Below are 19,563 nucleotides of genomic sequence, written 5' to 3'. Positions count from 1 at the left end.
AAACTGATAAACATCCAACGTAATTTGATTAAGAGACGTACAATGAAATTGAGGGAATTGCATCTCGCCTCGCCAAATTCTCTGCTTCTACTCTAGCCTCCATGACATTAACATCATCGATACGATCTTGATTTTGGTGTGCCAATTGTACAGTCTAATTCAACATCAATAAACGACTTTTAAGATTTTTCCGACTTTTTTTCCAAGTTTGACCTTGAAGTGACTCTGCAATGACCTTGACATGACCTTGTTGGGTCAAGAAAGTGACATAATCGGATCCAACAACTCAAAAAGTATATATGTATTTTTTGTTCAATTCTTTGCAACGTTCCCTCTCGATTTGACCATCGAATGACCTTGAACTTTACGTGATGCAGGTTAACCGACCTCGGTTTCGGAATTAGCGACCCCAAAAATCCTAGTATACCCTAGTAAGACTCGTTCATACTTCATTGATAACATGTCACCTAATCATTATTTTCAGTTTACGAGGGAGCATATGCTTTTAAGTGACGATGACACTTAACAGATATCTCAAAACCGTGGGATTTTCAGGCTTCGTGCCCATTGAGACTTTTCATCAGGGGACCAAAATATACAACATACTGCAATACCAGCCAATTTAACGGAAACCGGATTTCCATAAGCTCTGAGTGGGGTCCTTTCATGTCTCTAACTTGAAAGATTTCGAGATATGGCTACTTCATTTTAACAATTGCAACCCCCACCCCTCTTTCTTTTTCTTGCTTTCTTATAGGGAAAATATAAAAAAATGCTGATACACAGCTTTAATTATTTTAGATGAAAAGTTTAACTACCGAATTTCATGTTTCTAACCTTAAAGGATTTCGAATAATAATAGTGGATATCCTGTCATAACAACTGTAACCTCACCCTCTTTATTCACGTCTTTTTCTTTCCTTCTAAGGGAAATATTAAAAAAACGTTGAAGTGCGTATCTATTTATTCCAAATTTCATGACTCTATAATTCAGAGATATGGATGTTTTACTATAATTATTACCACCCATTTCTCCCCCTTGCCAGTCGAATTTCCAAAAACCCTTCCTTAATGGTACGATACATTACAAATCCTATGCACTGTCAAAATTTCAAATTTCTAGCTTAAGATGTTTTGCCTGGGTGTTGATCAATCAGTCAAGTCACTCACTCAGAACGACTTCTTTATATATAGAAATAGAAATTAATAGAAGAAAATACATGGTATTTCAAAAAGAATTTACGTATTACGAAGAATTATTTTGTCCAAACTATTTATCGCTGTTCCTCGACTTGGCTATTGGAGAAACGAATACATAGTCTAGTTTATATTAATAGCCGCTAGATGTCAGATGTCTTTTGTTTTGCTTGGTAACCGTCATATGATTAAAATGGCTACTCCGCAGCAGAAATCATTTTGTGTTCTCGAATTTGCAAAGTGCAATTCCGTGATTACAGTGCAAAGATGTTTCAGGTTGAGGTACCAAATTGATCCTCCGAATGGGTGGAACATTCGCAGATGGTATCGACAGTTTATAGATACAGGATATGTATGTAAAGGAAAGAGTCCTGGTCGCCCTCGTGTTCCTGAAGAAAGTGTTGCACGAATTCAAACTGCTTTCCAACGTAGTCCTTCAAAATCAACTCGTCGTGCCAGTCAGGAGTTACAAGTGCCGACAACAACAATTTTGCGTGTTTTGAGACGTCGGTTTGTAATGAAGCCGTACAAGTTACAGCTGTTACAAGCTCTGCGTCCTGATGACAAACGCAAACGTGTGGCATTTTGCAACGAGATTCTGGATGCTATTGACAATGATAACAGTTTTGCACAACGCATCGTGTTCAGTGATGAAGCGACTTTCCGTGTTAGTGGTCAGGTAAACAAACAAAATGTTCGAATTTGGGGCCTACAGAACCCACATGCAGTCATTGAACATGTATGAGATTCGCCCAAAATCAGTGTGTTTTGTGCGATATTTCGATCATCTGTTTACGGCCCATTCTTCTTTAATGGAAACGCGGTTAACAGTCAGCAGTATCTCGCTATGTTACAAAACTGGTTGTTTCCGAGGCTGCACGAAGACAACTTCATTTTTCAACAAGACGGGACACTCCGTCACTGGAGTCGCCAAGTGCGTGAATATCTGAATGAAACTCTACCGAACCGTTGGATTGGTCGTCAAGGAGCTGGCGACTTAGCATGTCTCAGCTGGCCTCCACGGTCACCGGATCTGTACTGCCCTAACATTAGTGATGCAGGACATGCTTGCCCGAGTATGGGAGGAATTTAAGTAACGATGTGATATTGTTCGTATCGCTGATGGAGAACATATTGAACATCTGTAATTTGAACTTTGAACTGTAATTTGAACTTGAGAGGTTCGTAAATGTGTGTGTGTGTAAAATTTCATATTCGTATGTCTTAAAGTTTAATAAATATATGCATTCGAAATATGTATATTCTTTTTGAAACAGGGTGTATTTTCTTTTAATAGTAACTGAACGTTGAGAGAGATGAAAGACGCTTGCATATGTAATTTCCATTTTGAGATTGTCAACTATGTGTATATTATGTGATACATAATTCATTAATTTTTTTCTGTTCTTTTCCAAATTAATGTTCAGTCTAATAAAAGCAGAAAAATAACTTCCATGATCGTTTAAATGTTTCAGTCATTTATCGGATTTTCTTATGTAAAAATGTAGTACAGAACTTTCAAATGGATTACACGGCATACAACCATTTTCTAGAATGCACGTCCGCGTACTCGAACTCTGACCCCACCATCTAAGCTTCGTGATACGCGATAACATTTTTAATGAAATTATCTACTTGTACACTTGATGAAGTACACTTGATCCATCCATTTCATTATTTTACTAATTACTTCTTCATTATTCATATCATCGTCACATTTATTCTAGAAGGAATCGCGAACGTTAAACTTTAGTTTTAAAATAGTAATAATGAATTTTGAGAAAAATTGCTCCTATTAATCAAAAACCTGTTAAGAATCTACTTACCCATCTGGGCTGAAGACCATAAGAAATGTAGACCGTGAATTGCCGGGGAGCTGACATCGCTGCAATGAAAGAAAAAAGGGCATCATTACTAAAATGAATATAAAACTTTGATACCAAGTTGCAATACAGAACTTGAAAAAAAAAAAAAAAAAGTATAAAATGAATCATGAAAGTAAGTCATGTCCTCCATGTGATATGAATCATTATAGTTAAAATGTGTCGTTTGTGCAATATAACAAAATGAAAAATGAAAATCCCTGAATACAGAAATATTGATAACGTTGTATTTATTTTACAACAGTCTTACAAGGAATGATACAATCTAAAGGAAATACTTTTTATTTAAAGCACTTTTACTACCTGAACATTACTACGACTCGATTATGAAACTCAAATAAATGAATACCAGATTCATTTCAACAACTACTCGTCTTTTCGATTTAAGTGTTGATTGCAAAATCTGTCTAGGAATGTATACGTCCCAATTGTAAACATACGAAAGTTCAGACAAATCAATGTGACTAATGTGTATGGAAATTTCATACGTACTGTGAGATTTGTTCCAAGTAGAAGTACATGTGTGAATTCTTTGTTATTATGTATCACTTAGCAAGTTTAGTTTATATGCTCTGAGGCTATAGGAGGAGGTGGTGATAATGAAACACTGGAATGCAGAAAATAGAAAAGAAAGAAGGTGATTTCAGTTTTCAAAGGGGCTTTCAAATTCTTCTAAAGATTGTCCTTTTGATTCAATATATTATCGACCGAACATAATCTTTTCAGTTTATCAAAAAAAAGAAGAAAAAAGAGAGAAAAGTATCCCAGGACGACCCATACTTTTTTTTCACAATTATACTCTTTAGGCTAAAGGAAAGAGTGAATGATTACGAATTCAAGTTATCGAATTTCTAAGGAGTGAATGGAATGGCTTAAGGACAGATTAATAAGATACATCTGGGATGGAAAGATGAAGCCAGTGATGAACTAGAATTAATTACTAACCGAATAGAGAAAAAGCAGTTAAGGACGTGAAAGTGATTCTTACTACACGAAGAACAGTGATAATTGGTTGAGTTAAAGAACGGGAAAAAAAATCAATATATATAGAATACAAAAAGCAAACGAAATACGAAGTACAAAGATCAATCAGTAAGAAAAAACTTCAAAGAAAAGGTAACTTCTTAAATGCCAAAATATGAAGTTTAATTCATGAAGAGGAAAGAAAACAATTTAAGAAATGCACTGATAAAAGAGATGGAAGAAAAACATGGAATGACATCCGAGAGAAAAAAAAAACACGTGATGTAACGATACGAGTAAGATAGATAGTGCGAGAAGACGAGGCCTAGAACAACGACTTAGAAATAAATGTGCGAGTAGTCAAGAAATCCAAAACGAAAAAAATGTGAAGGAAATATTAAAAAAAAAAAAAAAACTACAAATGTGGTCACAATTCAGTACAAATTTGGAAAAAGAGCCCTTCCCTCTGGTCTTGAGGTTAGCGCGCATGTCTTCTGATTTAAAGGATTCTGGTTCCATTCCCGGTGGGAAAACATTAAAATTCAAATGCATTACGGTGGTTCGGATTCCACTTTAAACTGTAGATTCATGCATCATATAGCCTTGCTATTGAAAAGGAACGCTAAACTTCAACAAGCAACAAATCTGGAAAAGTGAAATTGAAGGAAACAAGAAAATAAACAAAAGCATAAGAAGAATCAACAAATTGAAGAGAATAGAAGCAAAGTGATTCTGCAACCAGAAGATAACAATTAAAAAGCAGAGAAAGTATTTTTAAAAACAAATTACGCACAATAAGAACGAATAATGTAGTACAGGAAATCAATAAATAAATAAATAATAAAAAGTGAATGTCATTGGTATCATGTTGTAGCTTTCAAGTATCATGCACGTGAATGTCATTGGTATCATGTTGTAGCTTTCAATGCAATGAGTAATATCTTAAGAATAATGTGTATTCATATAGGCGGGATATGACTCACTACATTAAACCTATTTACAAAGAAAGCATATACTGTTCTCGAGCTAATGTGAACATAGATCAAAGTGCGTGGTTTTATAAGGCGTTATTCACGATCCACGACTCAATTTTTAAGCTAAAAACAACTATCAGAAAATGACATGAAAACAGAAAGGGTGGTTTCAAACTTCTCTCGCACTCCCTAGCCTATTAGATAGGAATGTAATGGTTAATTCAATGTCTCATACAAATATGATAAATGATAAATGAAATATGATAAAAGTAACAGCATGGTGAAGATAATCTTTAAACTAGGCGAGATAATTTCTTCTTTGTACACGCTAAAACACTAGTAGAGGTGATTGCAAAAATACATTTCTTGTTTTGTACTATGAAGAAAGAGAATATCTTAGTCTGCTCAAATCTTTTATAGCAGTAAATTTTAGATCGACCCACAGCCACCACCATCCACACAAAAGAATTAAAAATCAATTCATCCTGTTTCTATGCTTGTCCTCTATACAAATGCATACAGTTAGCTTGACATATTTCTAAGTAACTGTAGGTAGGCTATTTAGAATTTTTAGAATGCGTATCTTAACTGAGGAAGGGAATTCGAAATTCATAAAAAATAGAGCATCTCACGAGCCCCTCACATAAGGCCAATGAAATTTAATATAATAAACTCCTTATTAAGGAAGTTGAAACATGTTCAAGAGTTTTCAAAAATTTCGCTTCTAGAGGACAAGGGACAATATCTATGATATTTTCATTTCTCACTTTGTTTTCACACAATACCAAAAGAGGCTGACCCGTTTAAAATTAATTTTTGAACGTAGTTAGCACTTGAGTCTATATGAGTTTTTATCACTTTATTTTAATTGAAAATCGTATCTGATGAGAAGAGAGTTAATTTTTTTAAAATGATAATTACAACGGCTGCACAATTTGAAATGAATTTCTGAACGTATGAAATGAACTTAGGTGGAATTGGGTTTCCAGCATTCCATTTCGATTAAGGGGAAGGAGTCAAATATACCTTACAAATACTTTACGTATACAGCTGCTCTTCCCCCACGAAGCCCAGGCATTTTACCTAGTAATAAATAAACGACTGAGAAATTCGCTTCCTTACGCCTGCTAATAAACGTTTTACTCTTCCCTATTTTTGTTAAAAACCAGAAAACTATTTTCTGTTATTTTTCGTCTACCACCACTTGATTAGTTAGGTAGCTTAAGTGCGGTTCAGAAAAAGATTCAGAAGTTCAGTATAAAAGAGAAGAAGGAGGTTTTCTATTCAAAGTTCCGTCAAAAAAAATGTCATTTAAAATACGATTTAAAAATGTAGATTAAAATAATCTTTTAAATGCTATTCTATAAACTTTTTCCTGAAAGTCCAAACAGCGTAAAGCCGCTTTATGCTCTATCCAAAAGTTTTAAGCCCAGGATGTCAATCACGAGAGATTAATCAGCCCTTTTGTTGGCTAACAGACGTCCAGCCTGTCACTGCCTAATGCAGTGGTTCCCAACCTCTCTAGACTGACGATACAATTTACTTAACTCCCACGGCATCGCGATACATTTGTTTGTTTTTTATTAATATTAATAATATAAATTATAATAATGTTAAGACTACAAGCTTCAAAAGTAGTGACTTGTAGTAGTGAGTATTCTTGCTGCCGCTGGAGACGTTCATTGGTACACAAAAATTGATTTCAATTAATTATTAAATGATTCATGATTTTTAAAGTTTAAAAATTTCGCGACACATTATGAGACTGTGAGACACACCGGTAGGAAACCACTGTCCTAATGACAATTTTTTTTAGGTAACACGTTCCAAAGAGAGCAAAATCTTCATGAAGTCGTATATGCCACGCCTAAGAATGTGTTTAAATCTTCCCTCCAATCCTCGTTCTTCTTCTATCCTTTCAGCCTCTTTCTTTTACATAAATGTGTTATTTACACTCTAAACATAAATCCCGACACTTGCATATTCTTTAAGTCCTAGCTATGAAAGAATGGCCACCTGAATATATCATTGCATTTTAACCAATACAGAGCCGACATTCCTCTTCCACCGTGCACGTATAAGTATTAACAAGAACTATAATGTAGCACAAACAACATAGTTTAGTTGAGATCCTAGAGGGGAAAACTAAGAAAGATAAAATCACGCAATCTCCCAGAGCCAGTAAAATAACCAAGTAACGGTGCAGTAGTATGTATACATTAGTTCTACAAGGCGATAAAATGTGTCAGAAGAAGAGAAATGTAGCAAAAAACTGAAGACGAAATCGTGCCAATCTTCCAGAAAGATGAGAAATAAGTAGGTACGACGTCCAACATTAGCGAGCCAATGTACCAAAATTATTGAATGAATTTTACAACTGCGAATCCAAGACAAAATCAGAGTATGTGCAAAAGCATCACAGTTTGATGAAAGGAAAATCAATAGATCTCATATGTGGACAGAAAATTAACCATTGAATTAAAAAAAAAAAAAAAAAAAATGACAACATGACTAGAACACATGGGAAAACAAATCAGCGTTGGAATAGAAGAAACAATATGATGGTTCAAACAAATCTATGAAGACTACCAATGCAGACTAAAGAACCACAACAGAAAAAGCGAATGATTTGACGTAAAGTCTTATTTGAAACAAGGATGCGTGCTGTGTGTCTCCGTTACTTACACGGCATACCCATGGTACGTAAAACTGAATGATTTCATTTATATATGTACAGCACAGCTTGGAAATGTAATAAATACTAGTTCGTAACAAGATTTTACCAAAGCATAAAATGTCAGACAATATGAAATAGGAATATAAATGGGGAAGTTAAAATGCTAGTATTAACACGTATATCGCTCGTACCGTAATATTTCGAATGACACATAATGAAGTAAGAGCGAAGCAAGTACAAGCAAAGATCAAATTCTACGAATCATTCTCGAAAAGACAAAAACAAGTGGAATCAGAAATGAACTTATCAGGAATATATTCATCCAAGAGAGAAAGAACGCTTATCTACGAAATTTCTTATACATGAAAATGGCAGAAAAAAAATCATAAACACGACCAAAGAACAAATGCCAAAATAAAGGATGTTGGAAGACAAAATAGGAAGATCTTGATTTAAGAATGGTAGAATGAGATGTCATTACGACCTTGTACCTATCCAGCCACGTAGACTATTGGGAACGGGAATTTGTGATGATTACAATGTACTGCAATCGGTGTTAAATATGATATTATAGATATATCACATTGACTTGACACCTAGTCTTCTGTTCCAAGCGCTGCTATCGGGTGAAGGAATTCCACTTCCTTTCGCTAAGGCTCTCTCGCTTAGCAACAGCTGAACCTTTATTGGCTCAACGCATGGGTGTGAGCTTTAGTTCGCATTTTTGCCACGGCTCAAGACATTTTGGCATCTTTATAGTCCTAAATAACGTCACTTTTTCCTGTTTTGCATATACAGCGGTAATATCTACCCCAACACCTTATATTTCATACTCCATGAAACAATTAGTATCTTCAATTTTAAAGTATCAACAATAAAGAATACAGGCAATGAATCGATAATTACAAGTAAATACAGTCTCTTAACTTTCTCTTTTTGGTATTACCTGATACCTTCCTCAGCAGATCTTGATTAGCTCATACGGAACTCACCTTAGTGCTTAGAATTTTATCTTGCACTATTTCGAGTACACAGTAAACAAAACAAAACAAAAAGAAAAACTTGATAATATAATAATGTAAATACTTTGCACTATATTCATCATCTTTTAAAAGTATTTTTATGAAGACCTACATTTTTTTGTGCTAGTTTCTAGAAATTCTGTTCACTTCTAAAACACACTTTGTTTAGATATACTTTTAAATCTACATTAACCGTTATTTCCACGTTAAACTTCGGTTATTACACATTTCTTTAACTTGTTGTGGAATTGTTCAAAATATAAATGTTTACACTGCATAGTAAATACTTAGCCAGCGTATTACAAAGTAGCACAAAAGCAAGTAATTTACATTCTCAAATTATCATTTTTCTTGATCTTATTGTTTATCATGTACACGAAAGAGTGCAAGTTAAGTTCGAAGAAGTTGATGAGTTTCATGTGAGTTGCCATCATCTGCTGAGGAAGGTGTCAGGAAACACCGAAACAACACAATTAATAGTTCATTCAATATAAGTCAGCCACTAAAACCACTGTTTACAAATTATTATAATCATGCAATAATTCATATTCTTAAATAATAAGAACCACCCTGAGGATGATAATAATTCGAATCCGACATAAACAAGATAACTAACCAGGAATGTTATAACTAAGTCACACATTCTTCCTTCCTTAAAATAATTATTTTTTTTTTTTAAAAAAAAAGCAAGAACTTGATATTTTATTATTTGAGCTGTTTTGATTATTTAAAAAAAATCGGGTTATCTATAAAATGGTGTAATTTTTTCAAAGCTGGATGCAAAAATGTCATATATTTCTGTCTTAAGGAACTGTTTGAATTTATTATTGAGTAGTTCAATACCGTTATAGACCTTATTGTAGCTTTAACATAATATTACGCGCGATTGGCACACGGGAACCTCGTTACAATTTTCCGTAAAACTACAATAATGGCTATATTTTCACAACTAGTATTTCTTGGTCTCTGTGTATTTTGTTGGCTACGGGAATAGCAGTCTCTGCAATAGATAGGAATTCTATCATATTTATTTATTTATTGAAACAAAACACATTTGTTATACACAATTACAGTGCTCATCTTTCATAATATAATATATTCACCACTTCATTTTTAAACATTGTAAAGCAATCAGCATTACTTGTTACTTTTATAAGTCTGCTGTAGGTTACACTCATCCTCCACGTGGTAATTTACTTAGATCCAGATAGGCAATGAAAATAAAAATGATGAAATCATAGTCTGATTTTTTTTTTTTTTTTTTAATTTGAAAATATGAAACAATAAGAGAACCTGAGGAAATCATTTTGTCTTAGTTTAAAGAAATTTACACCGGAGATATAGCACATCAATACTGACCATGCGGAAGCCACTGTCGAACGTCATATTAAAAAACTATTTGATGAATCCTTTTTTAAGTATATTCATTGCTACATAGTATAAAAAATGGAAATATACGCCTGTGCTCAAAACCAATCTTTATATAGCAAAAGCATCTATCTCGGTAATTCTGAAAATATTACAGGAGTCGTATCTCAAAGAGTACTACATATTATGAATAAAGAACATACCTCTGATTTGTGTAACGAAGTTTTAAAACAAATCACTTTCGAACCATGCGTTCAGTGCTATGGGAAGAAAATTCTAAAAACAAAATTGGATTTATTATTATACACAGACTGGCTATCATACTGTTCCAAAATTCTAGAGGCTCAATACTGTCCGCTGAGAGGAGAATGATCGAACCTGGCGGTGGAATGTGCGATGATTCACTGTGGGTACTGTTGTAGAAAGAGATATACCCAATTGTAGCATGCAGTGTGTACCTGTTTGGACAGTCAGTCACACTCTGAATGCCATGCATTTCAGGCTTCGATAGGTTATGTTTAGTGGGATAATGTTTTAATAGACCCTCAACCCCATCACATGGTCCTTTTCCCGTCCACTTGTACGAAAACTATATTCTGAGAGAGGTGCTAATACTGAGAGTTCATAGAACTGAAAGCTGCTTTTAAATGACTAGCAATCCCATCTGAGATTGAGATTATGCTAGTTCTGGTTGGTTTAACACAAATGTTTTCTTTGGTCTTCTGAAGTGGTAACAAACAATTGGAAGAAATGTGACCTATGCCATCACTTGCCAGAGGATCTTCAATAAGAATTTGATTTGCTCATGAACTTTATTGAGGAAGCAGAGATAAGAACAAAAAACTTGCTCACTGTTAGCGAAGCTGTAATCCATTATCTTGGAAGTACCAAATATAGTGGGGGAAGGTCTATACTGTAAAGACTGATTTTGCATGATGATCATTGAACCTGCGTCAGGTTCAAGTCCCGATCCAAGTTCGGGGCCTAGGTTAATAGTAAACCGTGTTCTTCATAACCTCAGTGTTGCATAAGGACGTAAAACACAAAAACTTGATAATGATTGTTATTTTATACAAAATATAATGTATTCTACAATCACTACACTAAAATACCTCTGTTGATCATCCAGCATTTACAAAGACCAAGTTTCGCAGCGCGCCATTTTGATGATCTTCAATGCGACTACTGCAATGCTGCTACGTTGATCACATTTCATAACCACATGACACACACTGAATTTACTACTCCATTCCTATCTCATACGAAAGGCTGATGTTCCTAAAATGACAATGTTGCGCACACACCAGATCAAGACAGCCCCCTCATCCATCAGTAGTCATGCTCAATATGGTAATCGCTCTCCAACGTATTTCAACTGTAGCAGTTCGAAGTGAAAGCAGACGGAGGGAATAGAATCGCAGATCACGATGTTCAACAGTTGTCCGCTAGAGTGATAGGTCGACTTCGTGTCAGCCCTCATTTCAGCAAGCCAAAGGCACAAAAGCCCAATGGGGAGGCATATTGGGACCGTACATGAATGAACAAGAAAGGAATGACAGACACCAGTCTCAAATCTTCATTCGTCGATAGTACACCACTGAAATCCACGCGGTTTGACTGGATATTTTGTTCATAGATCCCGAACTTTCGGATATCACTGTCACACAAGTGTGGGGTGACGTGGTTCGTCTCGGGAGAGACTGCATTTACATTGGAATGGACATGGTGGATTGGCAACAGCTCGCAAACGCAGAAATCACATACCACCGTGAAGCTCTCTAAAAGTTCCCTTGACATTACCGAAGCGGCCCTTCGGATCACCTATGGTGTTTAAAAAAGCCCTGAACTTACTGATATCGAGGCAGACCAAAGCTTCATCTAGAGAGGGACAACCCACTGTCATTTGCCACCTGCAAGATACTGTTTGTAGTTTTCGTGCGTTCGTCAATTTCTCCTAAACATGCTTAAGTGCTAGCTACTTAAAGTTCACCTTGTGACGTTCCTTTAAACCCAATCTTGTGTGACGATACAACAATGATCTGTAATATGGCAAAATGGGTTTCGTTCGACCCCAACGAACAACTCTACAGATTATTCATGCAACAGATGGTTTCCTGGTGGAACATGGCCTCGTCTTATACATTTCACGCCTTTATCTTGAAATTGCGGTCGATGTTTTTAATGGATGAATAATCCTTGCTATTGTATTCCTGTTGATATTGGCACTATTTTGAGGCACACTACACTTTGCATCGTAAAGTGGATTTTATATATATATACCCTTTCCAAAAGGGTGTCACTGTAACTGACACCTGCAGCTCACACCAACCACTTCCACACACCACTTGACTTATCTCACTTCGATATTGACAACCATGGAAACACGTTATTTTCTCAAACGGTATGCCCGTATTTTGGTGTAGGGTAAAAAATAATTAAAGTGTGGAATGTTAAACAATTTCATTTCACTTTTTGATTTACGGTGTGCCCGTGAGTAACTTACAAACTTTGGTCATCTATGGTGAATCAACCCTTCATCGTCATGAAGGCAAGTTTGAAATTGGGCTTTTCGTTTTCATGGCATGCTTAGTTTTTAGCTTAAAAACTAATGCGTCGATTTTAAAAACCTTATAACACCTGATGTACTTTCTCAAATCAATAGCTGTTTTATGTATACATATACGCTTTCGTATGCTTTCATTTTAAACTAATAATGTTGATAATGTCATATTCGGTCTATACGAACACAGAACCTCCTATGAATACTCAAGACTTAAAAAGTACAATATAATGACATTCACATTAACATTTATTAACAATCACATTAGAATATAAATATGCTTCGTATTTTATTATTTTCTATGTGAGTAACCTCAATTACACACACACACACAAATTAGCTTATAAAAGTAGATGGTCTAACTTGGTACTGCTTTCTTTGATTCAGCTGTGTTGCTACAGGAAAGCATAGTCAGAACAACTGAACTGCATAAACATACATACGTAATACTACACACAAATACAATTCTCCTCTTATCAAACTACACCCAAGTTAACATGGTAAAATGCACTAAATTAAACTGCAGAAAACACAGCTGCTTTCTTTTTATTGTATTCATTGGGTATGTGACTTTCATTGTTGCCATCTTATAAAGAATTCTCGAAGTACAGAATATTAACGAGCCCTAAATGCTGAAATTGTTAAATCTGTGATTCATTAAACAAACTGAGGTATACTTTTATTATTTGCTCACTGAAATGTAGCATTCCTTTTTAGACCCAAGACTATATGAGACGTAGCTCTTAAGATGGAATCTGATCCACCGGAATATATTCAAATTTTTAGTGCTCTTCCACTGGAAACTACGTGCACCAAAGGCGCACGCGCTAGGAATTAAAAAGAAGGAGACAGTGAGATATCTCAAGTAAATTCGGTACTATAGAGATTAATTATGGCTACCCGGCAATATTCTTTATTCCCAATACGAATATCTATGAATACGAACTCAACTCTGCCGTCAATTCTACACATTATTTATAAATTAATTGTCTTACCATTTCCTCAAAGTTTTTAAGAACAAGCTTATCCTCAGCTGCCCATAAAAACTCCTTAGGTGGTCCATCTCTCTTCAAATTAAGTCCTAGTTCCCGCTGAAGACACCCCCTTGGTATGCTTTTGTTTGCAGGAAAAGGGTCCACAGGTGGAAGAGTGAAATCTAAATCCTTCCCACTTTTTCCTGCCATTCCATTCACCTACAAGATAGATGCACAATTTTAGTAAATATACATTTCACATCAAAAGTGTTAAAGTACCTAATAGGCATTTTAATAATTGCCTGCATTTCCTTCCTGTTAAAGATTGTAAGCTATGTACTATATGTATACAGTGCAGGGTTATTTTAATTTTCTTCAGCCCCAAATTCCCCAGTCTTCTGTTTAATGGATAAAACTCACAATAACCCCCCTTAAAAAAAAAATAAATAAATAAATAAATACACCTGAAAAAATAATACACTTCAAAACTTAGAAAAAATTAGACCTTTACACGGTTACGCTAAAGGATATGGTGATGAGAAATGAGTGAGATAGTGGACTGAAGAAAATGGGGGGAGGAGAACCCCGAGAAAACAACGCACACGGTGTTTGTCCACCACAAAGCTCACTAAGCGTGAGATGGGATCGAACCAGGGACCCCATGCGTTCTACTACTGAGCCACCGCGGCCCCACTTTTAAACTTGGATTGAAATGATAACCTTAATGTGATTATAATTACTTTCTCAATCGTGTTTCTTAGTACATATCTATGTTCAGAATTCACTTAAAACATATATTTACCAGAACAGAATACGGTTGACTTTTGGGCTGGGAAGGAGGGGGGGATCAAATCATGCATAATAAATTTTGTTTGTGCTTGATCAAATTCGTTGCAAGTGTTGAACTGTAATCTATCATATAAAAATGAAGAGGATCATGTTTGTGATCGTACCACGGGGAAACAGCTTAAACCGTTTGGAATGAATCTTTGGAAGTAGTTATCAAGCATATCGAACTGGATTTTTAATCATGTTACATTGATTAAAATGCACATTTTAGGGAGAAGAGGGAGCGGAGGGTTATATTGATAAAAATGCATATTTTAGGTGGTCAAAATATATTATTTTACGATCCTGTCAAGTTAGAAAGATGAAATTTGGTATATAAACTCCTCACTAAAAATAAATGGGCTTATGTCCCAGAGTTTCTGATAATTACCGATTCAACAGGTTAGAGAAGCATTTTCTATAATTTCTCTATTTACATTAAAAGCGATGTTGATTGTTTCCGAAAGCATGACGGGGAGATGATTAAACCCTTTGAAATAAATTTTTGAACATAGTCAATACCTACCTTGAGCTGGGTTTTTATTAAAGGGCTCATCCTACAGAAAGGGGGGTCAAAATTTATGTAAATATTACAGTATGTCACATACGTGCAAAGTTAGGAAGACCAAACTCGGTGTATCAACTTCTCAATACAATTAAATGGGCACCTATGCAAACGTTTTTGAAAATTTTCATTTTAAGGGGAGGGGGTTTCCTATAATTTGCCTTCATTGAAATCGATGTTGTCTATTGTTTAGTGATTGCATCACGAGGAAACGGTTCAACAGGTTAAAATGAATTTTGGAACATAATACCTTCTTTGAGTTTTTCCTTTTATTACGTTACTTTCAATAAAGGACGCATCCTAATCGAAGTAGAGAGGTTCAAAATTTCAGCCAAAATTACAGTATCTCACTAGTCCGCCAAGTTAGGAAGATGAAAATCGGTATTTAAAAAAAAAAAAAAAAAAAAAAAAAAAAGTCCTCATTAAAAATAAAGGAACACGTCACTCCCCGTCTTTTAAAATTTTCTTTTTAAGGGAAGTACGAGGACATTTTGTATACTTTCTTTCTTCACATTTAAATTAATGTTGCCTGTTTTTGTGATCTCGTCATGGGGAAATGACGGAACAGTTTGAAATGAGTTAAGTTGATTTTGATTTAACGTCCGTTTCAGCAGCGAGGCTATGAGACGGAACCTACTGATTAACGTGGAATCCGAACTACATGAGCTCCCGCCGGGAATCGAACCCGGATCTCCCTGCAGTTTGAAATGAGTGTTTGAACATAGTATGAGATTTTACTAAGTAAATTTACTTAAAGGGTATATCCTAAAGGTGAAGGGGATTCAAAATTCATGTCAAAAATACAGTATCTTACGGACTTCATTGATATGGGTATCCTAAGGAGAAGAGGAGACTCAGAAACATTTTCCTTGAACCTAATTCTTCCTACACAAAGAACCCCATTTTAGTTAGTTTGAAATAAAAAGTAATGTCACTGTATTTCCTTTGTCTTTGTAGTACATATTGTGTATTAGTATAAACCAATAATAAAATGTTTCTCCATGTGTCAGTTAATATAAGTCAAGGACGCTTCACTTAAAAAAGGAAATTCCTAAAGATATACCTGTATCTTCTGAACATACCGGCAATCAAATCGTGAAATCGAATCTCGAATTCTTATTGCATATTTGGTGGAATATGAGACGTATAGTAAAATTATCATATGTTACCAAGGTCCTTTAATCGTAAAACCCATTGTAAGAAAGAAAATTAGAAACGAGGGGGAAAAAATCATTTCCAACATTTTAGGTCTTAAAAAAAAGTATTTTTTTTTTAAAAAAAAGAAGTAACATCTATTCAATAAAGTCGTTTTTTATCTCTGACTCCTGAACATAAAGTACTATCCCAGTATTTCCCTGGTGCGTTCTGAGGGAAACTAAAAGAACCTTCAGTCAGGAAGTCTAGTTCAGGGATTTGAATTCTGAGTGTAATAGGGTATTTTATTCCTATTCTATATCATATAGAATTACCCACCTTTTAGTTACTGTACAAAATTGTCTACTTCCTTCTTTCTAGAAATCGAAATAAGCGAGTGTCAATGGTGCAAAATGTTTTTACGAAACGTGGATGAGGCTTCACGGATTCCCTTGTGTAACATTTTTTTTCTTTCTTTCTTTTTCAAAGATAAGTTCAATGTCTCATGATTATGCACCAAGGCTAAGGGAGACTGTGATGTTGAGATGAATAATAATGGTGGCATGACGAAAGTGGGAGGAAACAACAGAAGCTCAAGAAAACCCATGCAGACGATGTTTTTGCAAAACCCACTTGGCGAGAGGTAAGATCGAACCAGGAACCCGTGCCAGGGACAACCCACAAGGGAATTACGTAGTTTCATGTGAACATGAATGCTTAAATTGTATCTTAAATAGGGATATGGCTTTCAAAATACGCACAAAATTTAATAAAACGCAATATTGTCCAATAAAACCCAATTTTACCAACTTGGCTTTTTTTTAAACTGTTTTTACAACCATGATGTTTTAATCTCCAACAAATTAAAGAAAAAAAAAAAACTGCAACGTGTTCCGATCTCCCGTAATCCTATCACACACAATGCTGAGTGACTAATAACAGGTACTGAAAAACAGCGACGCTGTTCAGATAGCTATAACATTTTCTCTATGTAATTGATCGATAATAGAGGTCAAAACGATTATAGTTGACATTTCTGAGAACAATCCAAGATTAACGCATCATTTCAAAGAGTAAAAGTAATTTGATACTAATAACTTGCTTTCGAGTCTCAAGAAACAAACAAACGAACAAAACAAAACAAAAAGGATTATGTTTAGATGTGGGGGACCAAAAGTGAGTAAAAACAGAATATTTACATGAGAAATGAGTTGATATTACATGTTACATAAGAGTAACTGATTCGTGTGTAATTTGAGACGTCAATGGGAATAAAAATACACTATATAAAATGAAATGCGAAAGACTGTAGGGACTATTGATAGTTAGCGGAAGCGTACGTGAAGGTAAGTGGAATTAAACCTAACCTGAAGACAACCTAAAACTAGAATAATTTTAACATTTTTTTTCTCAAAAAAGGCTTGTCACCCAAAACTAAACATGTGCCAAAAATAAAATTATGACCTCTTCGGAACTTATGTCAATATTTCTTGCTGGAACTTTCCCCCTCGAGTTTCGAGTTCTCCCTCTGTTTCTATAAAAATTAGGAAAATTTACAGGAGAAATGATGATTTGGAGTTCTTATGTGATATTTAGCTGTGTAAGTTTCGCAGTAAAGTTAAGTTTAATACGAAAAAAGATATGTAGAAGTGGGTACTATTTGCAAGACGCGGATGGTTACGATGATTCAGCAGCATGGTAGTCGTATAGGATGGCCAATTGGTGCGTTAAATGTGATATTTCCGCATTGAGTTTTACAGAATTATATAAGAACAATGAAGAGAATACATTAAATTTTTAAGAAGCACGGATTATTGAATTTTCTATGAAAACCGGTTCCAGTCACTGTTCTAGTCTAACTAAAGTCTTACCGGGTAACCTAAACTAGGATAACCAAACGTAACCTAAACTAACCGAACCTCGCCTAACCAAACAACTTTTCGTGTTTTAACTGTATTTTTGTAAGTTTGAAAGTGGAGGGGTACCTCTAAATTTAAGTCGAACTGAACATCACAAGGGTAATAATTACAATAAAACTTTTTAAATATGCACTATTCCCTAAACAAAATAAATCATAAAACATTGTACCAAGTATACCAATCTTACCTTACATATTTTGTACCGAAAACAGTTTCACTGTCTAACGGAAAACCCTCTTTTTCAAAATACTTCAGTGTACAAGGACAGATGTAACCAGTAGCAGATAGGATTAAATAGTTTATACTTTTAAAGTATTATTTTATAGGACATAATTCCATGTACACTTGACCAAAACACTGTTCCGATTTAACGATAGGTATTAAATCAGTCCAATAATGTTGAAACTTCCCTAAACTATGCGTCAATGTATTGAGTTGAAACATTTGGAGTATTTGTACGTATAAAAGTAGTAGCATTATGTCAAAACACCAACTCTCATTTCTCTTGTTACTATATATAAAGATTCATACGTATTATTGTTTTATTACAATTTGGTAATTCGAAATTAGTGAATGTCCATACATTGAGCTCTTTATCTGAAGAATTCCAAATTCGGTTTACGTATGCGTAACACCCAACAAGAAACACGCAAATAAATTGATACAATAATCTTAACTACAAAATACGCTTACTTTCACGATTACATGTCAGACGCGTTAATTCACCAAAGTATAATTCATAAATTACTGTGATCCTGAAGAACAGCTGCTTCTAAAACTGAAATTTCTCACACGAAACATAATCACAATCCACATCACATCCTACTTCTCATTAAACGATGGTGTAATTGAACTTATCACTCATCGACGCTCAAGTCCACTACGTTCATCTTGACATTTCTATTATCTTCTAAATGTATAGGTTACTTCTAACTTACTTTCTTGAATAAATTATATCCTTGGCACAATCATTACTATCACTAATTCTGACATACAATATTAAAATGCATATCTACATACAGGTATTTTGCCTTTAGTTACGGAATTCTTAGAAAGCTATTACATTATGCCTTAAAATTAACACAAAACTGTATATAACTTGACTCTAAATTAATTCAGAAAGAAAAAATTACCTTGCTTGCTATTCAACCAAAAATTATGTAGGTACAATCTATGAACACCGCAAATCCTCCACAACTGCACAATCCAGCAGCCATACTTACTAATTGCTTTTAACCAATCACAGCCTTAGAATTGAGTGACACTATTACTGCTGAAACTCAGCAATTTGTGATCTTTCCGTCATAACAAAAGTGCATAATACTGGAGGAAACAATAATAAAGTGCAGGCAAATACGAAAAATAATGTTTACTCACTTTAATAATCCATAATAATAATAAGTAGAAGACATTTCCAGAGAATAATTATGCATGCTTCAAATTTTATTAGCATTTCTTTGGCGTTACGTATTTTAAATTAACTCTTTAACGTTAAGAAA

General features: G+C 34.7%; 1 protein-coding gene across 2 annotated transcripts in view; it reads right to left on the bottom strand.

The window, feature by feature from the left end:
- The window catches only part of LOC145692945 (uncharacterized), a 125,119-nt gene extending 105,766 nt beyond the window's left edge, over nucleotides 1-19,353 (bottom strand). Inside the window, exons 1-3 of one of the 2 annotated variants that reach the window (XM_081768534.1) lie at nucleotides 19,198-19,353; nucleotides 13,640-13,837; nucleotides 3,024-3,082 (exon numbers count right to left, since the gene is read on the bottom strand). In XM_081768534.1, coding sequence (XP_081624660.1) covers nucleotides 3,024-3,082; nucleotides 13,640-13,828 — 248 coding nt within the window. In that variant the 5' untranslated portion in view covers nucleotides 13,829-13,837; nucleotides 19,198-19,353. Of the gene's footprint in view, nucleotides 1-3,023; nucleotides 3,083-13,639; nucleotides 13,838-18,757; nucleotides 18,907-19,197 lie in introns of those variants that run through there. The other variant, XM_081768535.1, reaches the window with a different exon arrangement.
- Between the last annotated feature and the right edge of the window lie 210 nt (nucleotides 19,354-19,563).

This window comes from Thermobia domestica, chromosome 8 (genome assembly GCF_964235325.1).
Source record: "Thermobia domestica chromosome 8, izTheDome1.hap1.1, whole genome shotgun sequence".
Taxonomy (NCBI): domain Eukaryota; kingdom Metazoa; phylum Arthropoda; class Insecta; order Zygentoma; family Lepismatidae; genus Thermobia; species Thermobia domestica.
The sequence above is the reverse complement of the archived record's forward strand: the minus strand, read 5'-3'. Positions and strand labels throughout refer to the sequence as shown.